The 17,926-nt window shown below is 34.1% G+C and overlaps 1 protein-coding gene and 1 long non-coding RNA gene across 4 annotated transcripts in view; one reads left to right on the top strand and one right to left on the bottom strand.

Moving 5' to 3' along the window:
• Nucleotides 1-10,624, top strand: part of LOC126971324 (uncharacterized) — a 39,383-nt gene extending 28,759 nt beyond the window's left edge. For all 3 annotated transcript variants that reach the window (XM_050817555.1, XM_050817556.1, XM_050817557.1), the window contains 6 exons: nt 1,913-2,155; nt 3,309-3,563; nt 4,397-4,613; nt 6,523-6,662; nt 7,243-7,311; nt 7,538-10,624. In XM_050817555.1, the coding sequence (XP_050673512.1) occupies nt 1,913-2,155; nt 3,309-3,563; nt 4,397-4,613; nt 6,523-6,662; nt 7,243-7,311; nt 7,538-10,561 (3,948 nt within the window). In that variant the 3' untranslated portion in view covers nt 10,562-10,624. The remainder of the gene's footprint in view (nt 1-1,912; nt 2,156-3,308; nt 3,564-4,396; nt 4,614-6,522; nt 6,663-7,242; nt 7,312-7,537) is intronic.
• Nucleotides 1,310-17,415, bottom strand: LOC126971503 (uncharacterized). Its single transcript, XR_007730923.1, has 3 exons — nt 17,369-17,415; nt 3,302-3,482; nt 1,310-1,495 (listed from the first exon to the last, which is right to left on the bottom strand). It is a non-coding gene; the product is annotated as an uncharacterized LOC126971503 (long non-coding RNA).
• Between the last annotated feature and the right edge of the window lie 511 nt (nt 17,416-17,926).

The following is a 17,926-nucleotide window of genomic DNA, read 5'->3' as shown; positions in this document are numbered from 1 at the left end:
ATTTGCCCAGTAATTTCACTAGCTACGGCGCCCTTCAGACCGAAACACAGTAATGTTTAAACATTGCTGCTTCACGGCAGAAAAAGGCGCCGTTGTGGTACCCATAATCTAGTCGGCATGCTGTGCAAAGGAGCCTCCTACTGGTAAGTTCTGGTCAATTCCAAACTTTCAAAAATTGGCCAACGGCGTGCCCTTTAATGTGGTCAAAATATTACTACTTCTATTAATTTTGATGCAATCCATTTGTTGTCTAAATTTCATCTGTGAATGGCTAGCTTAAATCTAATCTTTGGACGCGGTTGTTTGTCCAAATTATGCCACGATCCGATAATCACAGACATTCTGTGTTATAAAATGTTAAACTAATTCACTAAAATTTGATGCTCGAAATTTGGAGAAACAAAGGCAATATTACATAATTATCTTAAATAACTATACAAACATCTCTCTCTCTCAAATCTTTCTTATAAAGCAACGATCATTGTTCATCCTAATGAATAATATAAAAAATATACGATAACTTGACTAAATAATCGAAGCTACAGTAAAGTTATAAAACACTAATTGTGAAATATCGAAAATAAGAAAGCCCGACCCATTACATGAGATAGAAGTGTGATGCTTAAAACATTTAAAGAAGCGCTTTCACATCGACGCGTTTTCTTTGGATCAACCATAGTATATTTATTTTACAGTTTTAAAGGCGGTTTTTTAATGTAGTACATGTTTGATCAAAGGTGCCACTGGTTCTGATGGTATATTTCCTATCTTGTCCAGATTTACCAATATTTGTAATGACCTCGACTTTATTAATTTTATATATTACTAGCTGACCCGGCAAACGTTGTATTGCTATATACATTATTTACTCTCCGACGTACTTTACAAATCCAACTACCATGAAATTTCTTTTTTAATTTTTGGGGTATTATATACCATATATGCGATACTCATCACACAAATTTCTTAATAAATTATAGCCTATATGTTATTCTGATATGTAAGCTATATTATTGTAAGGTTTTATTAAAATCCATTCAGTAGTTTTTGCGTGAAGAAGTAACAAACATACACACACTCACAAACTTTCGCATTTATTACAGTAATAATTAGTAGGATTGTAATATGATTATGGACATGAAAAACACTCATTGAATGTCTTGTTGAAAGCTCGTAAGTTTCTCAAGAATTCTTAATAAACTACTTTAAGTAATACCTACTGAATTATAAAGGGTTTTACATATTGAGTTTTCGAAAATAATTATAAGATATAGAATTTGAATTAAAACTGATAAAGGCTTATTTATAAATATACATTTTAATCTTTCTTCAAAAATTTCAATCACAGTCTGGCATAATTGCGGGTCTATCGCCAATAACTCGAATACCTAATTGCTCTTTATGTTGCTTTAAAGACCTGTGCTTCATGGCCCCAGAGAAGGAAGTGTAACGGTGTCGAATCACAGGATCTTGAAGCCAATTCACTTCACCGAATCTGAAAAATAACACGGTCTGGAATCTTTGTGTGCAGTAATTGTAAAGTTTCTCCATGGCTGTATGAGTCGTAGCCCCATTCTGTTGAAACCACAAGTCCTCAGTATCAATATTTTACAGTTTAGACTATAAAAAAGTCGTGATCATGTCGCTATATCCAGTACCGTTATAAGGCTATGACTTTCAGCATCATTTTTGAAAAAATACGAACCAATTACACCACCAGACCACAATGCACTTCTAACAGTGACTCTTAGTGGATCACGCGAGGATTTTTCTCTCCCTAAATGCGGCAGTTTTGCCTATTAACTTTTTATAAGTTAAAGTAACACTTATAAATAATAAATAACCTCCGAACATGGGGTATATTGTACCGTGTGGCACCACAATACAAACCTAACATCTATGTCTTTCACAGCTTGATAAGCTGCGCGAAGAAAAGATGCAATTGATTAACAGCCTGGATGGCTGCAAAGACATGTGCGATAAAAACATGCAGAAGAGAGTGGACGAGTTGAAGAAGAAAAGAGAAGAGCTGTTGGAGTTGCAGAACAGAGTTATTGCGTGTCAATGCAAGCTGCCGCAAGATGTCGCTGTTGAAGTGAAGCGAACACCGTCATTTGCTGCGCTTTGTAAATGCAGTGTTGAAGACAAACTAACTGTACGTAATACTTTGAATACATTTAAAACTATGGTCCTTACCTATGGATATGGATACTATCAGTACTTTTTATAAGGAAACGGAGGACAAACGAGCGTACGGGTCACCTGGTGTTAAGTGATAACCGCCCTACTTTTCTTGCTACACCAGAGGAATCACAGGAGCATTGCCGGCCTTTAAGGAAGTTTTACGCGCTTTTCTTTGAAGGTACCCATGTCGTATCGTCCCGAAAACACCGCACTAGGAAGCTTATGCACAGCTTTGCCAGTACATTGAAGGAAGGACCTTGAAAACCGCTCTGTGGAGGACTGCCACACATCCAGATAGTGGGGATGATATCCTAATTTGTGACATGTCCTGCGAAGTTGGGATTCAGCGGTAGATATCAGGTGAAACAGCTCTTCGGAACATTCCCCGTGATAAATGCGGTAGAGAACACACAATGAAGCGACGTCTCTACGCAACGCCAAGTGATCCAGCCGTTCGAGCTCAATTCGACTGCAGGATATTTTCCAATACTAATTTAATACAATTTGTCTAATTGTGAAGTAAGTAAAGGTGTTAGCTCGACAAATCGTGATAGTATATTACACAACTAGGGAGGGAAAAGTGCCATCTTAAACCGCGAACTTGTCACCTTGCGTGCGTGCATGCTTGCGGGTGACATTTTGTTTTCCGTGTTGCGTATACAATCTTTTACCACAACTGCAACGGAAAGTTCGCTTTGTCACCCTGTGTTCAGGGAGGGAAGTGGCACTTTCTTTATCAGGCTATCGTGGGCTGAATCCATCCCCGCTGAAAATATTGGATATTTCACAACACCTGGAACTGTTTTAATTTATGATGTTATTTTATTACGCCCTTATATAATGCCAGACTAGGTTTCATTGTATGTGGAAGAATATTCTTTGAAAACCGCACTCTAGAAGAGCTCCAGTAGTGATTGAGAGAATTATATCTACAGAAAATATTCCATTTCGCTGCATGTTTTTAACAGTCTTCGCGTTACAATGATTAACCACCGCCAATGTCATACTTTTGTATAATTATAATATATTTTGTTTTTATAGCCCTAAATAGTTGTAAAATAAGTTTAGGGACAATTACGCAGTATTTGAGGATGGATTAAGCAAATGGTTTACTTACGTTCCAGGAGTCATGTTCGTGCACGTCTTTAAGAAGCCAGCTCCTGTCCAATCTGTTTGCGGATTTGTTCAGGGGCTTGCAGTCAGAACTCGGCGGAGCGGGTGCCGCGATGCCGTGCGAATTGCTCAAATGCTTAGAAGACCGCCACAACTGGGACAAAGCGAGCCAACTAAAGACGAATCTGCGGAGATATTTTGCTAATTTACTGGTTGGAGAGTTGGACATAGCGATAGCTACGTCGATTGAAAAGTATCACGCGAGGGTATGATTTTGTAATTTGATTGGTTACGAAGCATTTAAATGAAAATTTGTACGATTCGCATCTACTTAACATTTGCAAATATGCGACGCTTTAACCAATTCAATATTTGTGATGGACTTCTAGTCGAGGTATTTTTAGGGCTATATAAGATACCGTGATCAAAAGAAAACACACATTCTCGACTAATGCCTTGTTTTCCAAACAATCAGAGGGATTCAATTTGTACTTACCCTCGATGGTCACCGTAGGCTATTTATCATCTTTTTGAAACGATTTATCATCTTTTTGAAAAGATGATAAATCGTTTGGCACGATTACTAAGACCTTTGTAATTATGAAATGGGCTCGAATTTGAAGTCATGGTAGACATGACAGCTTCTGTTTTGAATTTTGTGCATTAGTCTACCAGGAAACTTTAACATTTTTTACTACCTTTAAAAATGTGCTTAGATTTTTTTATGAAAATAAGGAACGAGACGAACAGGATGTTGCTGTTGCTAATTGATACGCCCTGCCCATTAGAATGCAGTCTCGCTCAGGATTCTTTAAAAACCCAAAAACTCTGAACGGCTACAATTGCGGTCGTCACCCTAAGACATAAGATGTTTAGTCTCATTTGCCCAGTAATTTCACTAGCTACAAAACACAATAATGCTTACACATTAGGTAATGCTTCACGGCAGAAATAGGTGCCGTTGTGGTACCCATAATCTATCCAGCATCCTGTGAAAAAGAGCCTCCCACTGTACACTCGTCGGACCTCTTCTTACATAATAAACACATGTATTGTTTTTGGATGCTATTAAGAATATACTTATTCTTTCTAATTTTAGTGGGTTGGAGAATGCTGTGTTGACTCAGTACGTCAGATTTCGGAACGTTCTGATGAAGATTATGAAGGCTTACAAGAGCGGGTTATTGAGCGTCGGGCCCAAAAACTTGCAACGAAACTGGCCGAGCAACTATTTAAAGAAAAATCTGATCAGTTGGAAAAGAAAGCAAAGGATATCGTTGCGTCTGGTCCACCGCCCTGCGAATGCAAGCCTGACAGTAAGACATGTAGCACATAATAATATCTTAGATCATTTACGGCCGTCCCGAATATCCTACCTACAGAAAGAGATAAATTACTACTTTCTACTATCAGTAATTAGCTGTTAATAATGTGAAGCTGTCCTAATATACCCGATAAGTCATTCTTATCGCCTTATATTGGGACGCGTGCATTGAAATTTCTATACAAATTTCTATCGCTGGTAAGCTATACGTCCGCGTCGTCCCATTGACAGACAGCGTGTACGGATAAGGTGAGCTACCGTCGATAAAATTATTGGGACAGAAAAGTCAACGATAATTAAGATTTTTATCTCAAGTAAGATATCTCTTCAATCGACTGAATATTGGGAACGGCCGTTAAACGTCTAGATATACTAACTGCCGTTTTCAATAAATTATACGGTATATAGTTACGGATAGACTGCTATCCCCGTTTAATGGCAATATAATATCTATCCGTGGTTTGCGTTTCATAATCAAGGACAAGTGCTATTTAAATTGAAACTTATAACTTGAAACTTTAATTGAAATGCAAGTAAGAACAATCAGTATGTGAGGTCTTTCTCTAGTAGACTTATCCGTCCTCCTAACAAAAGATAGACAACTTCGGTAGTAGATGCTATCTTGTAATTAGGTTAGGTTATTAAAAAGTTAGTTAGCGTAAAAGGATAAATTTATCTACCTGTAGTAAGTAGAAGTAAGGATATCTATCCTTACTTCTACTTACTACAGGTAACCTATCTAGGTTATTGAAAACCATACGACAGCTGTGAAAATGTTGAAAAAATTTGAGTTTAGAACTAACCTCTATTTTGAGCAATGCACGCACACAAGCACAAGGTGTCATACAATTCGCGAGTGTAAGACTTTGTCACGCACACTAAAGTATTAAACCTGGCCTGTTTTTATCGGTTTTCTTACAGCAAGAGACTCTATCTAGACGTATTAAATGTCTAAGAATAATATAATACAGAATGTAACAGAATAAATATTGATTAATATTAAACTTTGCCATGAAACTTTGTAGAGTTTTCTTTTAAAAGCAAAAATGCGTCTTCAATGAAATATGATAAAGAGCAATAGTTGTTTTTTTTTAATAATATATCGTATTAAAAACTCATTAAATTGAAATATATAGTATACCTTGTTAAGATACGTAAGTACCTTAGATTAAGGATTGGTCTCCGCTGCGCTCCCACTAGTACCACAGTCGTAGTTCCAAAGTCAAGCAGTCTCGAACAATGTGTCACTTTGACGTGTCAAATGTTCTGTTAAACTTTGCTAATAAGTGAAACTAAAATTGCGTAGGTTGCTAAGGTTAATAATTTCTTATTTCTTGTAATACAAGACACTAGGGTCACAATATATCATCAAAACTTTACTTCATTCTATCATCATTCATTCATCTAATCTGTGTTATTCGATACTGTTCTCATTCGTGGCAATATTTTAATTTGAATCATTGATTTCATCTTTACGGCCAACCTTGTAACGACGAGTTCTTATATACGGATGAGAACTCCTTGTTACATCATCCCCAACCCCATGAGAAGAAGAATGTTGGATTTTATGAAAATTCAAGATTTAACTGAAACCTACCTAAATCAGGCATACTATAAAATACAATTGTTAAATAAAAAAAAGTAGAATTGTACCCAGCACTTGTCGAAAGTGTAGTAAGTTGGAAACTAAGAACCACGTAGGTACTTTAATGAGAAAAAAACCTGACGATAAATTCCCATCACAAGGCACAACTCTCACTTTCCTAACTATCAGTGAATTATATTTAAAAAATTATCTGCATGCAGGTATTTTATTTACAATATGCATATAACACTATAAAGGCATTCATTTTATTTTTAAAATATTTAAACTGTATTTGTATGAATTGTTATTGTTTTAGATCAAGCAGTATTTCATTGTTCCGTCAAGGCACCGACTACAACAAATTTAAAAAAAACACAAAACACAACGCCGGCTTCATTCAAACGAACAATACAGAATGTAAATGAACTGAAGGCAGAATTAGCAGGACTCAAAAAGGTGCGCAAACACTTATTAGAACTTTAGTCGATACATGTTTAACTTGTCGTGTATATGAAGAATATGATTTAGATAATTTATACTTCTAGATAGAGTCTCTAGCTGTAGGACAGTCGATAAAAATAGGCCAGGAATATTAGTTTAGGCGCGTGACAAGCGAACGTCTTTAACGAAACTTTGTGTTAGTGTGCGTGAATTGCTCAAAAAAGAGGGTAGTTCTAACCTCAATTTTTTTTCGTCGTTTTCAAAGCTCAAAAGACGTTTTAATGATCTAAGGAAACAAGTTTGCTCAAAGTAAGAGTACGAATGTCGATGGAAGTGGTGGGAATGATCGAGAATGTGAACACCTATGTTTCTTCATTACTGATAAAAAATATTATATGACAATTCACCGTTATAATATTGTTTGTTTTTGCTCTTTGATGGAGTAGTAGAAATCAGAGCGTGGCAAACACTAACATTTTTCATCTCTCTGCCCCTCTCAGAACACAATATAATCGTATGCAAGTTTTATTATGCTTTGGACATTAGTTTTCTTCTATAATTATGTTAAGAGTACTTACTTCAATGTTATTTTCAGGATACTATTAAAAAAGAAGATTTAAAACAAACGGAGGATAGAATAACTAAATTAATTCAAAAAGCTTCGGTAAGTAAGTAAAAAAGTCAAAGGGTAATTCGAATATTTATCCCTTTCTGTTTGCAAATTCTTACAAAAGATTTTTGCTTTTTCTTTTATTTTATAATATACATATTAATTAACGTTTCGTTGATACGTGGGAAACTTTATTTTAGTTAGCATAGCTGTTGTAAGTGAATCTATATTCATTTTCAATCTATTACAGTCTTTTATAATTCTATTGTATACATTACAGAAACCAGAATCAAAACAAGTCAATCCCAATCAACCGCTTAGTACTAAGGACAAGCTTGATGACACTAAGTCTAGATGTAAACACCTAGACTTAAATAAACAAAAGAAAAAAATTAATCGTCTTGGTAGTATCCCACCCAGTCGAATCGAGAAAAACTCAAATGGTCTATTTTCTAATAAAAAAATACAGGAATTAGTAAATTTATGTTTATGTAGTAATCAACAGAAAACAACGAAACAAAAGGCATTAAGCTATGTAGTTTTTAGTGACAATGAATCAAAAATAAATCGATTGCCAGAATTATTAAATCATGGAACATCTCCAATATCTGTAAAAAAATTACCTAAGCCAGTAATACAACTGCAATATCCAGAAATAGATCATCATGTACAGTCAAATATTAAAGCGCTTTGCGCTAGTACTTGTGAATGCTTTCATAATGTTCCATCAGGTACTTCAATTAATAATTTACTACAATCACTGAAAACATGGAAAAATAACTTAGGAGAGTGTGAAAAGCACCGGAAACCATTTGATACTATAATTGGGTCAATAAATAACGAATTAGCGAAAAATGATACTTACGAAAAAGAATTGGCACCCGTTATCAACATTCAACAAAGTTTGCAAAAGTTTAACTGTGAGCCCAGTTGCCATAATGATAAAATGATGGTTGATAAAACTTTATTTAAAGACACGTCCTTGTCACCGCAGTCTGAGTACATGGGTGCTGTAAATTTGGATAAAAGCAACGAAAATTACTCTCCGATACCCACTGTTAAAAGTGGACAACATGATAATATCATCTCAGAAAAAAACATACGATTTCTGAAATCAAGCTTATATAAAAATACTTCAAGTCAAAAAACTAAACAGAGGCCATTAGCAGTTTTATATAAAACAAAATCTCTTGTCTTCAATTCAGATAAAGAAACTAGTGTTAAAGAAAACACGGCTAATGTTGCAAAGATTGACAATAATCAAGAAAATTGTCTTGATACCAATAAAATCAATGAAACTTCAAAACATTCTCCATGTACCGATTACGATATTAATTTCTTGGGTGTTACTTTAACAAACATAAAAAGTATAAGTAAACTAAAAAAAGGGATTGAAGAAAAAGAATTGTATAATAGATATGGTAAAAACGTAGCATTACCAACAAAGCTAGACAAAAATTACAATAATACAAGTTATCAAAATAAATATAAGAATGACAAGTTGAAATCTTCTACTAAAAGGTCTTTAGACAAAAGTGAGTTACATTCCACTGATACATCATCATTAGACAAAAATGAATGCATTTGTTGTTGTAACAAAGATGAACACAGAGAACTCGAAGTTAACACCTATAATTTGTTGGAAGATTATTTAAAAAATCATATTTCTAAATTTAGGAATAGTATATGTAAATCATCATGTATTACGCAAAAAGAGGAGGCAGATATTTATTCAGATATTATATCAAAGATCAAGGATTTAATAACACAGACTACAAAACATCAGATGTGTGATTGTGACAACGAAAATAATACCAATGGGAGTTGGACCCGTGTGTATGGCTTGCTACAAGAGTACTTGAAGATTAAATTAAAACGAATTCAATGCACTTGTAGGTCTCCTCTAACTAACAATAAACATATTTATCCAAATATTCTAGAAAATGTATTTCATCTTATCGACAATGATATTCAAAAGTTAAAAACACTATGCAACTGTAGTAAATTGCCCACAAGAGATATAGAAACAGGACAGAAATCTGGTGATATTATTCAGACTGATGAAAAAAATTTCGCCGAATTGCCAAGTCCTGAAGTCCTTCCGAATACTCAAAAGCTAATTTCATTATATACTTCTCAAATGCTGCCTAAAAAAGACAAGGACCTAGGGAAAAAAGCAAAAGATGTAACATGTAACGATAAAGGAATTGGAAGTGCTAATAACTTTAAAGTAAATAAATTGATATCTAGTCCTAAAATTGAAGACATTTTAAATAATTTACAAGAATTTTCAAATTGTGTAGTAAACAAATCATGTGAGGCAAATGAAGGTAATTTGACAGGTCAGAAACTAGAAAAGGTAACTTCATGTCACTTGAATAAGGTTTACGTGACTGATTGTAGCTGTCGATGTGTTCTAACTGAGCCGTATTTATTTCAAAATAACAAAAATTCACGGAATATTGCGGCAACAAATGAAAAGCATGTAAGCGTTAGTAATGCAGTAAAAAAATACGATCCAGAAATAGAATTGAATGATAATAATAAACCTGTATTTCCATATATTGGATGCACTATAAATTGCTCTTGTGATCCATCTTTTGGATGTATTTGTACAAAAGCTCATGTTCAAGTTAATGATGAAAAGATAAAAGACATTTGGAACTCCATAACAGACTACAGTAATATTTCAGATAAACTGTCCTACATTATGCGTAATGTGTCACAAAAAGTCAAAACTGAGCTTGTTGAATATACAGGTACAGCGCTTGACGTGTATCTCAGCGATGAAAACCCGACCAATAGCATAAATTTAAATTCTGAAACACAAACTAATGTCCACGATGATGACTACGTTTTAATATTCAAAGGTTCAGATTGCACAGTTGAAAAAGTAAGTAATAAAACAAGTATTAAAGCTCATAGTAGTAAAATAAACGACCAATATATTAAGCCAATGACCTGTAGCTCTTTTCATTCCTGTTGTGCAAATATCGACTGTAATGATGAAGCAACAAGGAATAAAAATACACTATATAGCTCTTTATACTTACCGATTGAAAGTAATTCTACCCCTACTGTCGTAAGTCAAATTATAAGCAACAACGCTTCAAGGATCTCTTTAAAACCATCTGTGCATTGTGGATGTGTAAATGTGCCTATGTGTCATGTCAAAATGCTTGTAACAGATATTGAGTACAATTTGAAAAATTTGAAATGTATGTGTGATACTATGAGCCCAAATGTTTGTCCTATTCATTCAAATAAAATAGATAATAAAATTCCTCATGAAGACATTAATTAAGAAGGGCCTTGTAATTTTACTACCTCGTTTTGCGTTTTTAAACATTTATTTAATAAAAAAGATGCCAACCTTATAAATTTGTTTTATTTATTTATTTTTTTCTTGCAACTTATCTCGTTTCAATTTAATGAGAATAAAATTATAATAAAAATGATATTATCGTATTTTAACTCGCAGTGATCACAAAAGAAGCAGTCTAATCTGGATACAAATTATAGCATTGCATTAACTTCTCACTCCAACTCGTTTTGCGATTATTCGTGACGAATGTAATGCTGACTACCGTTAAGTCCGATAAGAAACTGCAACTGGTCACAAAACGTAAACTACCCAGGCCTGGTTCGAAGCCATAGCTGTGAAATACTTAGGTATATGATAAGAATATGAAGGTAGAATACCACTCAGTTTGAAAGGTACTATTATACTAGCTGTGAATACTCGCTTCGCTGGGGCAGTTTGAATTGAATAGTTATTTGTTAATGTTAATATTCAATCACAATTTACTTCACAATTTTTTCATATAAAAAATTTCTAGATCAATCTAAAATTTTGTAAATTATTTCATTTCATTAGAATGTAAGCCATATTTGTAAACTTTTCGAATAATTCTAGAAATCTCATTTTTAGAAATCATATATTTCCACCCCCGTATATTCTACACCCTTATAGGTATCAAGTTTCAACCAGCATAGAGCACGATGGGAGCCTTATTCCTATTGCGACATACAAACACTATGCGTCTGCGACTTGCAGTTTTACCTGCAAAGTGAAATATAGGGACACACACCTCTATTTATATTTGAAATATATACTTAAATATCAAAATTCTAATGTAATTTAACTCTCAAAGAGCTTAAATTTTTATTTCTATTACTACTCCTTAACACAAAGCTTTCGAAATTTTGCACGACATCGTCAAAACCCATCGAACAAAAGTTGGCTTTTGTTCTTCTAATTTCATTTATCTTGCAGGGGATTTTGGATAATATTAATTGTTATAATGATAACTATATAACTGAAGCTATAAGGTATAATAAATTATGCCGCTTCCACTGCAGTTTGAGTGGGCGCTGTATGTTTGGATACAAGCAACGAAAATGTTTGTATATTAAAAATCGTAAATCTAGTTACTGTTAAAAGTGTACAACAGAAAAATGTCTCAAAAAGATGTGAATGTTTATCCAAAAAAAACATTAAAAAAAGGATCTTTTAGCAGTTTTTTGGATGGATCAAAATCGTCTGCACCAAAATATATATAGTATTTCTAGAAAGCATTTTAGAAAACCATAAATAATATATAGTAGATAGCCCTCAGAGCTAATTAGTTCCATATTTTCATAGTGCCACTGAACTGAATATGGACAATAATTTGATTGTATACATAGAATGAGTAATTTAATATCATAATCAGATTACAATGGATCTATCTCCACTCGTAGAAACTAAGTAGATAACGATTAAATACCTGATAATATTGATATCTGTTAAATTGCGTTTGGAAATTGTCTCCAGATTCGACAACAATATTATTCATTGCTGCGTCAACATGTTTAGCCAATTTAACTATTAAGTTAAAATAATAGGTTATAAAACTCAAGACATTTTTACATGCTTTTTATTAGCTTCACTTGTATGTTTGTTTGTTTGTAACCGACTCAATTGGGCGCGATTATGACCCATTTCAAACGGCCAGATTTCGTTCAAACTTCGTACATTTATCAAGGATCGATGACAATGAAATAATTTGGTTCAATTTTTCTATTTTAAAATTTTCCAAATAAGATTTTTGTTTATTTATGTAATTTTTTCAACTATACGTCAATAAGGCAGGAATTTTTTTTAACTTTCAATCGTTAACTTTTCAACAAATAGGTTTTTTTTTCAAATTATTTAAAATTCTTATTTTCAAGCACATTGAATAATAATGAAGAAATTGAATAATTGAAGTATAATGTGTTTTTTTTTAACTGGGACAGTATGTCTTGGGAAGAGCAAATGGTTTGCTCTTTTTTTTTTGGGACAACACTTGGTATAGTAATTTTTTTGGTCAAGCGCGAGTTCCTCATAATAGTTTCAATCATTTTGATGTTACAAAATTTGGTCATATTTAATAAAATGTGTTCTTATACCATGGCCAGTACCAGCAACCTGCCTCAATCACAGTCGATGCGATATTGTGATCATATTATAATATGGTACCGGGATACTAAATTATATTTTAACATTGACAAATGCTTGGTGCCATACCATCTAGATTACCAGCCGTTGCAGCATAGCAACAAGAACAAAAGATCTTGGTGTTTGTTTCAATTTATAAGAAATCTAACAGAAACCTTGGATTTGTCATGAGACAAGTGTAAAATTTAACAAATATCAACGCTATACGAATTCTTTATGAGGCTTTGGTTAGAAGTAATTTGGAATATAATGCTATCATATGGGCTCCACGTGAAGCCAAAAAACAAGGTCATGTTGGGATGAATACAGAATAAATTTGTTAGGTTTATTTATTTATTTATTTAGGTTCACCAACAGATTATACACTATTACTACTACTATTATTATTATTACTATTACTAGCTTATAAAAATAACAAAATAAATATAAATTATTGTGTAAATCCAATTACAGGCAAACCAGTATGCATTTTTGAGTTGCACAAGTGCGGGGTTGCAAGTTTACAATGAAAAAATATTGTATTGTACTATTATAATGTAGAAGTGAACAAGTGAAAAAAAAAAACTAAAAATTAAATTTTGGATATAAATCAAATCAAAATAAGTTATGTGGTTTTTGCACTGATAAACTGCTGCAATATTTTTATGTAATGCTGAGGGGACTAGAAGTGGATGTCAACACGAGTAGTTTTGAAAAGATTATTGTGCTCCCGGCAGATCCCTTCTAAAACACTATGAGCACCGAGTTCAGTTCTATATAAATTTCCAATAAATGGTTTGAAATTTGTGAAACGTGCACTTTCGCGTGGCACTGAAAATTTAATTTTGGCTAGGATATTGGGATAGTCTAATTTGTGATTTAAAATTTTGTATAGAAACATTTGATCATTCACCCAGCGACGATTTTCTGGTGAAGTTATATTAAAGAAATTTAATCTATCGTTATAAGAGGTTAACTCGAACTGTTTTTTTTTCATGTACTGACAACAAAAAAAGAAAGCGTTTCTGGATTCTTTCGATTCTTGTGATAGGATCCTTATAGAATGGATTCCAAACCTTGGAGCCGTATTCTAATAAGCTACGAATTAGAGCAAAATAAACAATTTTAAGAGCCAAACATGATTTAAACGTTTTGCAATTACGCCAAACAAAGCCTAATAATTTGTAACATTTATTGATTGTTACATCTATGTGTGTATTGAAGGATAATTTCTTGTCTAAATTAATTCCAAGGTCTCTGATGTCATCTACTTCATCTAACAAAAGAATATGAAGTATTAAGCAGTATTCGTTTCTTTGTAAAATTTATGTGCTGACATTTTTTAACATTAAGGGGCAATTTATTTTTAATAGACCATTGGAAAATACTGTTTAAGTCATTTTGAAGGGAAATCGAGTCTAACGGATTTTAGATAGCTTTAAAAATCTTTGAGTCGTCAGCAAATAACGCAAAATTCGAAGATTTTATATGGTTACACAAGTCGTTAATAAATAGTAAAAATAATATAGGACCTATATGGGATCCCTGAGGGACTCCAGATGGAGCCATGAATGGATCTGATTGATACCCGCAAACCACAACTTGTAGTTGTCTGTACGACAAAAACGACGAGAGCCAGGACAGTAAAGTTCCTTGAATGCCAGCGTTATGTAGTTTACTTATTAAAATTGAGTGGTTGACCCGATCGAAAGCTTTACTAACATCCATATATATAGCGTCTACTTGCTATCCCTTGTCTATATTATCGATTACTTGAGTTGTAAATTGAGTTAAATTTGTTATGGTAGATTTGCGGAAACCATGCTGTTGAGGGACTCAAATAGATTTCAAATGAAAAGAAAGATAAGGACATATCAATGATTCGAAAACCTTACCAAAAATGGACAATATAGAAATTGGCTTGTAGTTCATTATATCATCCGCTTGTCCGCTTTTTGGAATTGGCACAACATTAACAGACTTCCATTTTTCAGGACATATCCCAGTGGCCAGAGATCGATTATATATAAGATATAGCGGATAGGGCAGAGATGAAGCGCAGTTTTTAAAGAAATTAGCCGGTATCTTATCAGGACCAGCTCCGTTTCTATCGTCTAGTTTTTTTTTAAGGCTTTTTCTATTGAATTTTGGTCTAAAGAAATTTTGAAAAGAGATTTGTTTGCTGGATCGGCAACTGCGTTATTATCTGTGGTAGAAATTATATTAGGCTTGATTCTAATGTCCGTATGATGTGGTTGTGTATAAACTGTGGAAAAGTGTTCAGCAAAAGCGTTACAGATTGATGAGGGAGACGATACTTGTGTGCCTTTAAATGTCATTACGTTTGGAACCGTTCCCTGACTTTTTCTTTTAGATAAACCAAAAAATATATATCTAATAAATATTTTTTGGTTTATAATATATCTATTATTTTACCAATGGTTTGCACAGGATGCCGGCTAGATTATGGGTACCACAACGGCGCCTATTTCTGCCGTGAAGCAGTAATGTATAAACATTATTGTTTCGGTCTGAAGGGCGCCGTAGCTAGTGAAATTACTGGGAGATTGAGATGAGCGCAGTTGTAGTGCCACTCAGGAATTTTAGGTTTTTCAAGAATCCTGAGCGGCACTGTATTGTAATGGGCAGGGTGTATCAATTACCATCAGTTGCTCGTATCATCCCGTATTGGCATTAAAAGAAATCTAAAACTCTATAAAGTATATCCAGGATAGTAACACTGTTACGACAGGTACACTGTTTGTTCTTGGCATGATTGGGTATGAAAAACTAGAAACTAGGAGGGACGTTTTTATATTTATTGAAAATTTTGAATGGTATGGTAAGTCATCCAGCCCTAATCGAGCGAATAAGACTGGGTACCAGACAGACGCTATACTAGGCGAAGGCGACAGCAGCTGCTTGTAATCCCGCGAGCGAGACCCAACGGGACACGCCCTTTACAATCACATTGCGAAATCTAAACGAACATTCACATAGGATTGACTTGTTTGCTTGCTCTCTGATCAAGTTTAATATAGTGGTAGTTGGTGTATGTTCCGTTAATATTAATTATGTATTATATTCGGAATAGATTGTTCGTAGTAACATTAAGATTTATATTTATAAAAGTTAATGCGTATACCCCGCTGCTCTTAGAATTAACTTAGTTAAACATTAAACCCTATCCTTGAGTAACCGTAGACGGGTAATCGACGCAGTAACGCTCTATAAATTTTGTAATGGCGAGATTAACGGCCGTTCCCAATATTCAGTCTATCTCCGGTTGTGGCCTACTTAAGATAAAAATCGTAACTATCGTTGACTTTTCTGTAACAATAAACTTATCGACGGTAACTCGCCTTATCCGTACACGCTGTCTGTCAATGGGAGGACGTATAGCATACCAGCGGTAGAAGTATATATAAGATATGGAAATTGCAATTCACGCGTCCCAATGTAAGGCGATAAGAATGACTTATCGGGTATATTGGGACAGCTTCAGATTATTGACAGCTAATTACTTACAGTAGAAGTAATTTATCTCTATCTGTAGAAAGTATATTGGGAACCGCTATAAGTCATCTCAATTGTTATCTGAGATTTATATCCGTGTTCCATCTATAGCATAGGATCTCAACGTGGGCGATAACGCCCCCTTGTGGGCTTTTGAGACTTTCGGGTGGGCTATAATATAATATAATACTATATACTATAATATAATATCTTACGTTTAAATAATATAATCGTGGCAATAGCTGTTTTAAATTCGCGACAGATGGTAAGTAAAATTAATATGGGGGGCTCTAGAAAAAAACATATTCTCAAAGGTGAGCAAAATAAGGTTGAGAAACTATGATCACAAAATGCCACTAGATCACAAAACTTATTCCACGTATCGAAAACTACTCGTAGCACCAATATTGGTAAACATGCGCCACTTCACAGAATATGTACACTACATAATCTCAAGTTGTATAACATTGACACGTTTTCGAGCTCCCTTTTTACCTATAAAACTAATCTTAAAAAATAACTTAAATTAAATATTAATAATAATTTAAAAAATGTTCAATTCTAATCATACTTAAATCTTATTATTTTTGCTTTCTTTATTCTAGTCTTAGCTTTGCTGCGATTTACTTTTATTATAAACTAGCTGACCCAGCTAACGTTGTATTGCCGATATTAAAATCGCGATACAAAAGTAAAAGTTGATCGTAGATGGTTAAAAATTTGAAGTTGTATGTACTTTTTAATGCTGACTCATAATCAAACAAATTAAAAAGAAATGTCAAAAAAAGGGTATAAAAAAGAGATGTTGTCCGATTCTCAGACCTACCCAATATGCACTCAAAATTTCATGAGAATCGGTCAAGCCGTTTCGAAGGAGTTTAACTTTTCGTTTAGCGACATGAGAATTTTATATATAGATCTCGCTTTTATCTTTAACATCTAGTAGTATCTAGTAGTTATCAGAAATTACATCAAAAAGAATTCTAAAGGAATCAATTTTGAAAAAAATAAATGCCTTTTATGCCTTTATATTCTCACGGCGATTCCCAATATTCAGTGTATCTCTTACTTGAGATAAAAATCGTAACTATCGTTGACTTTTATATACCAATAAAGTTATCGACGGTAACTCACCTTACCCGTACACGTTGTCTGTCAATGGGACGTCGTATAGCTTACCAGCGAAAGAAGTTTGTATGGAAATTGCAATTCACGCGTCCCAATATAAGGCGATAAGAATGACTTATCGGGTATATTGAGACAGCTTCAGATTATTGACAGGTTATTACTGACAGTAGAAGGTAGTAAATTATCTCTATCTGCAGATAGTATATTGGGAATGGCAGTCAGTGAGACGTTCCAAGGGAACAATTGTAATATCAAAATAATCGGTGCACAGAATACATCTACAAACATGTTTCAACAGTATGGTAGTATAGTATCTTATTGTTTGGGAAAAAGCGGCCGCGGTCAAGTGGCCGTGGCCATTTGACAGCATGCAACGCAGAGCAGCTCGAATTGTCGGGGACCCAGTGCTCTGTGAACGGCTGGATCACTTGGCGTTGCGTAGAGACGTCGCTTCATTGTGTGTCTTCTACCGCATTTATCACGGGGAGTGTTTCGAAGAGCTGTTTAACCTGATTCAAGTTGCAAGAGATTGTGGGCGGCGGTGATCACTTAACAACAGGTGAC

Source organism: Leptidea sinapis, chromosome 23 (assembly GCF_905404315.1).
Source record: "Leptidea sinapis chromosome 23, ilLepSina1.1, whole genome shotgun sequence".
Classification (NCBI taxonomy): Eukaryota; Metazoa; Arthropoda; class Insecta; order Lepidoptera; family Pieridae; genus Leptidea; species Leptidea sinapis.
The sequence above is the reverse complement of the archived record's forward strand: the minus strand, read 5'-3'. Positions and strand labels throughout refer to the sequence as shown.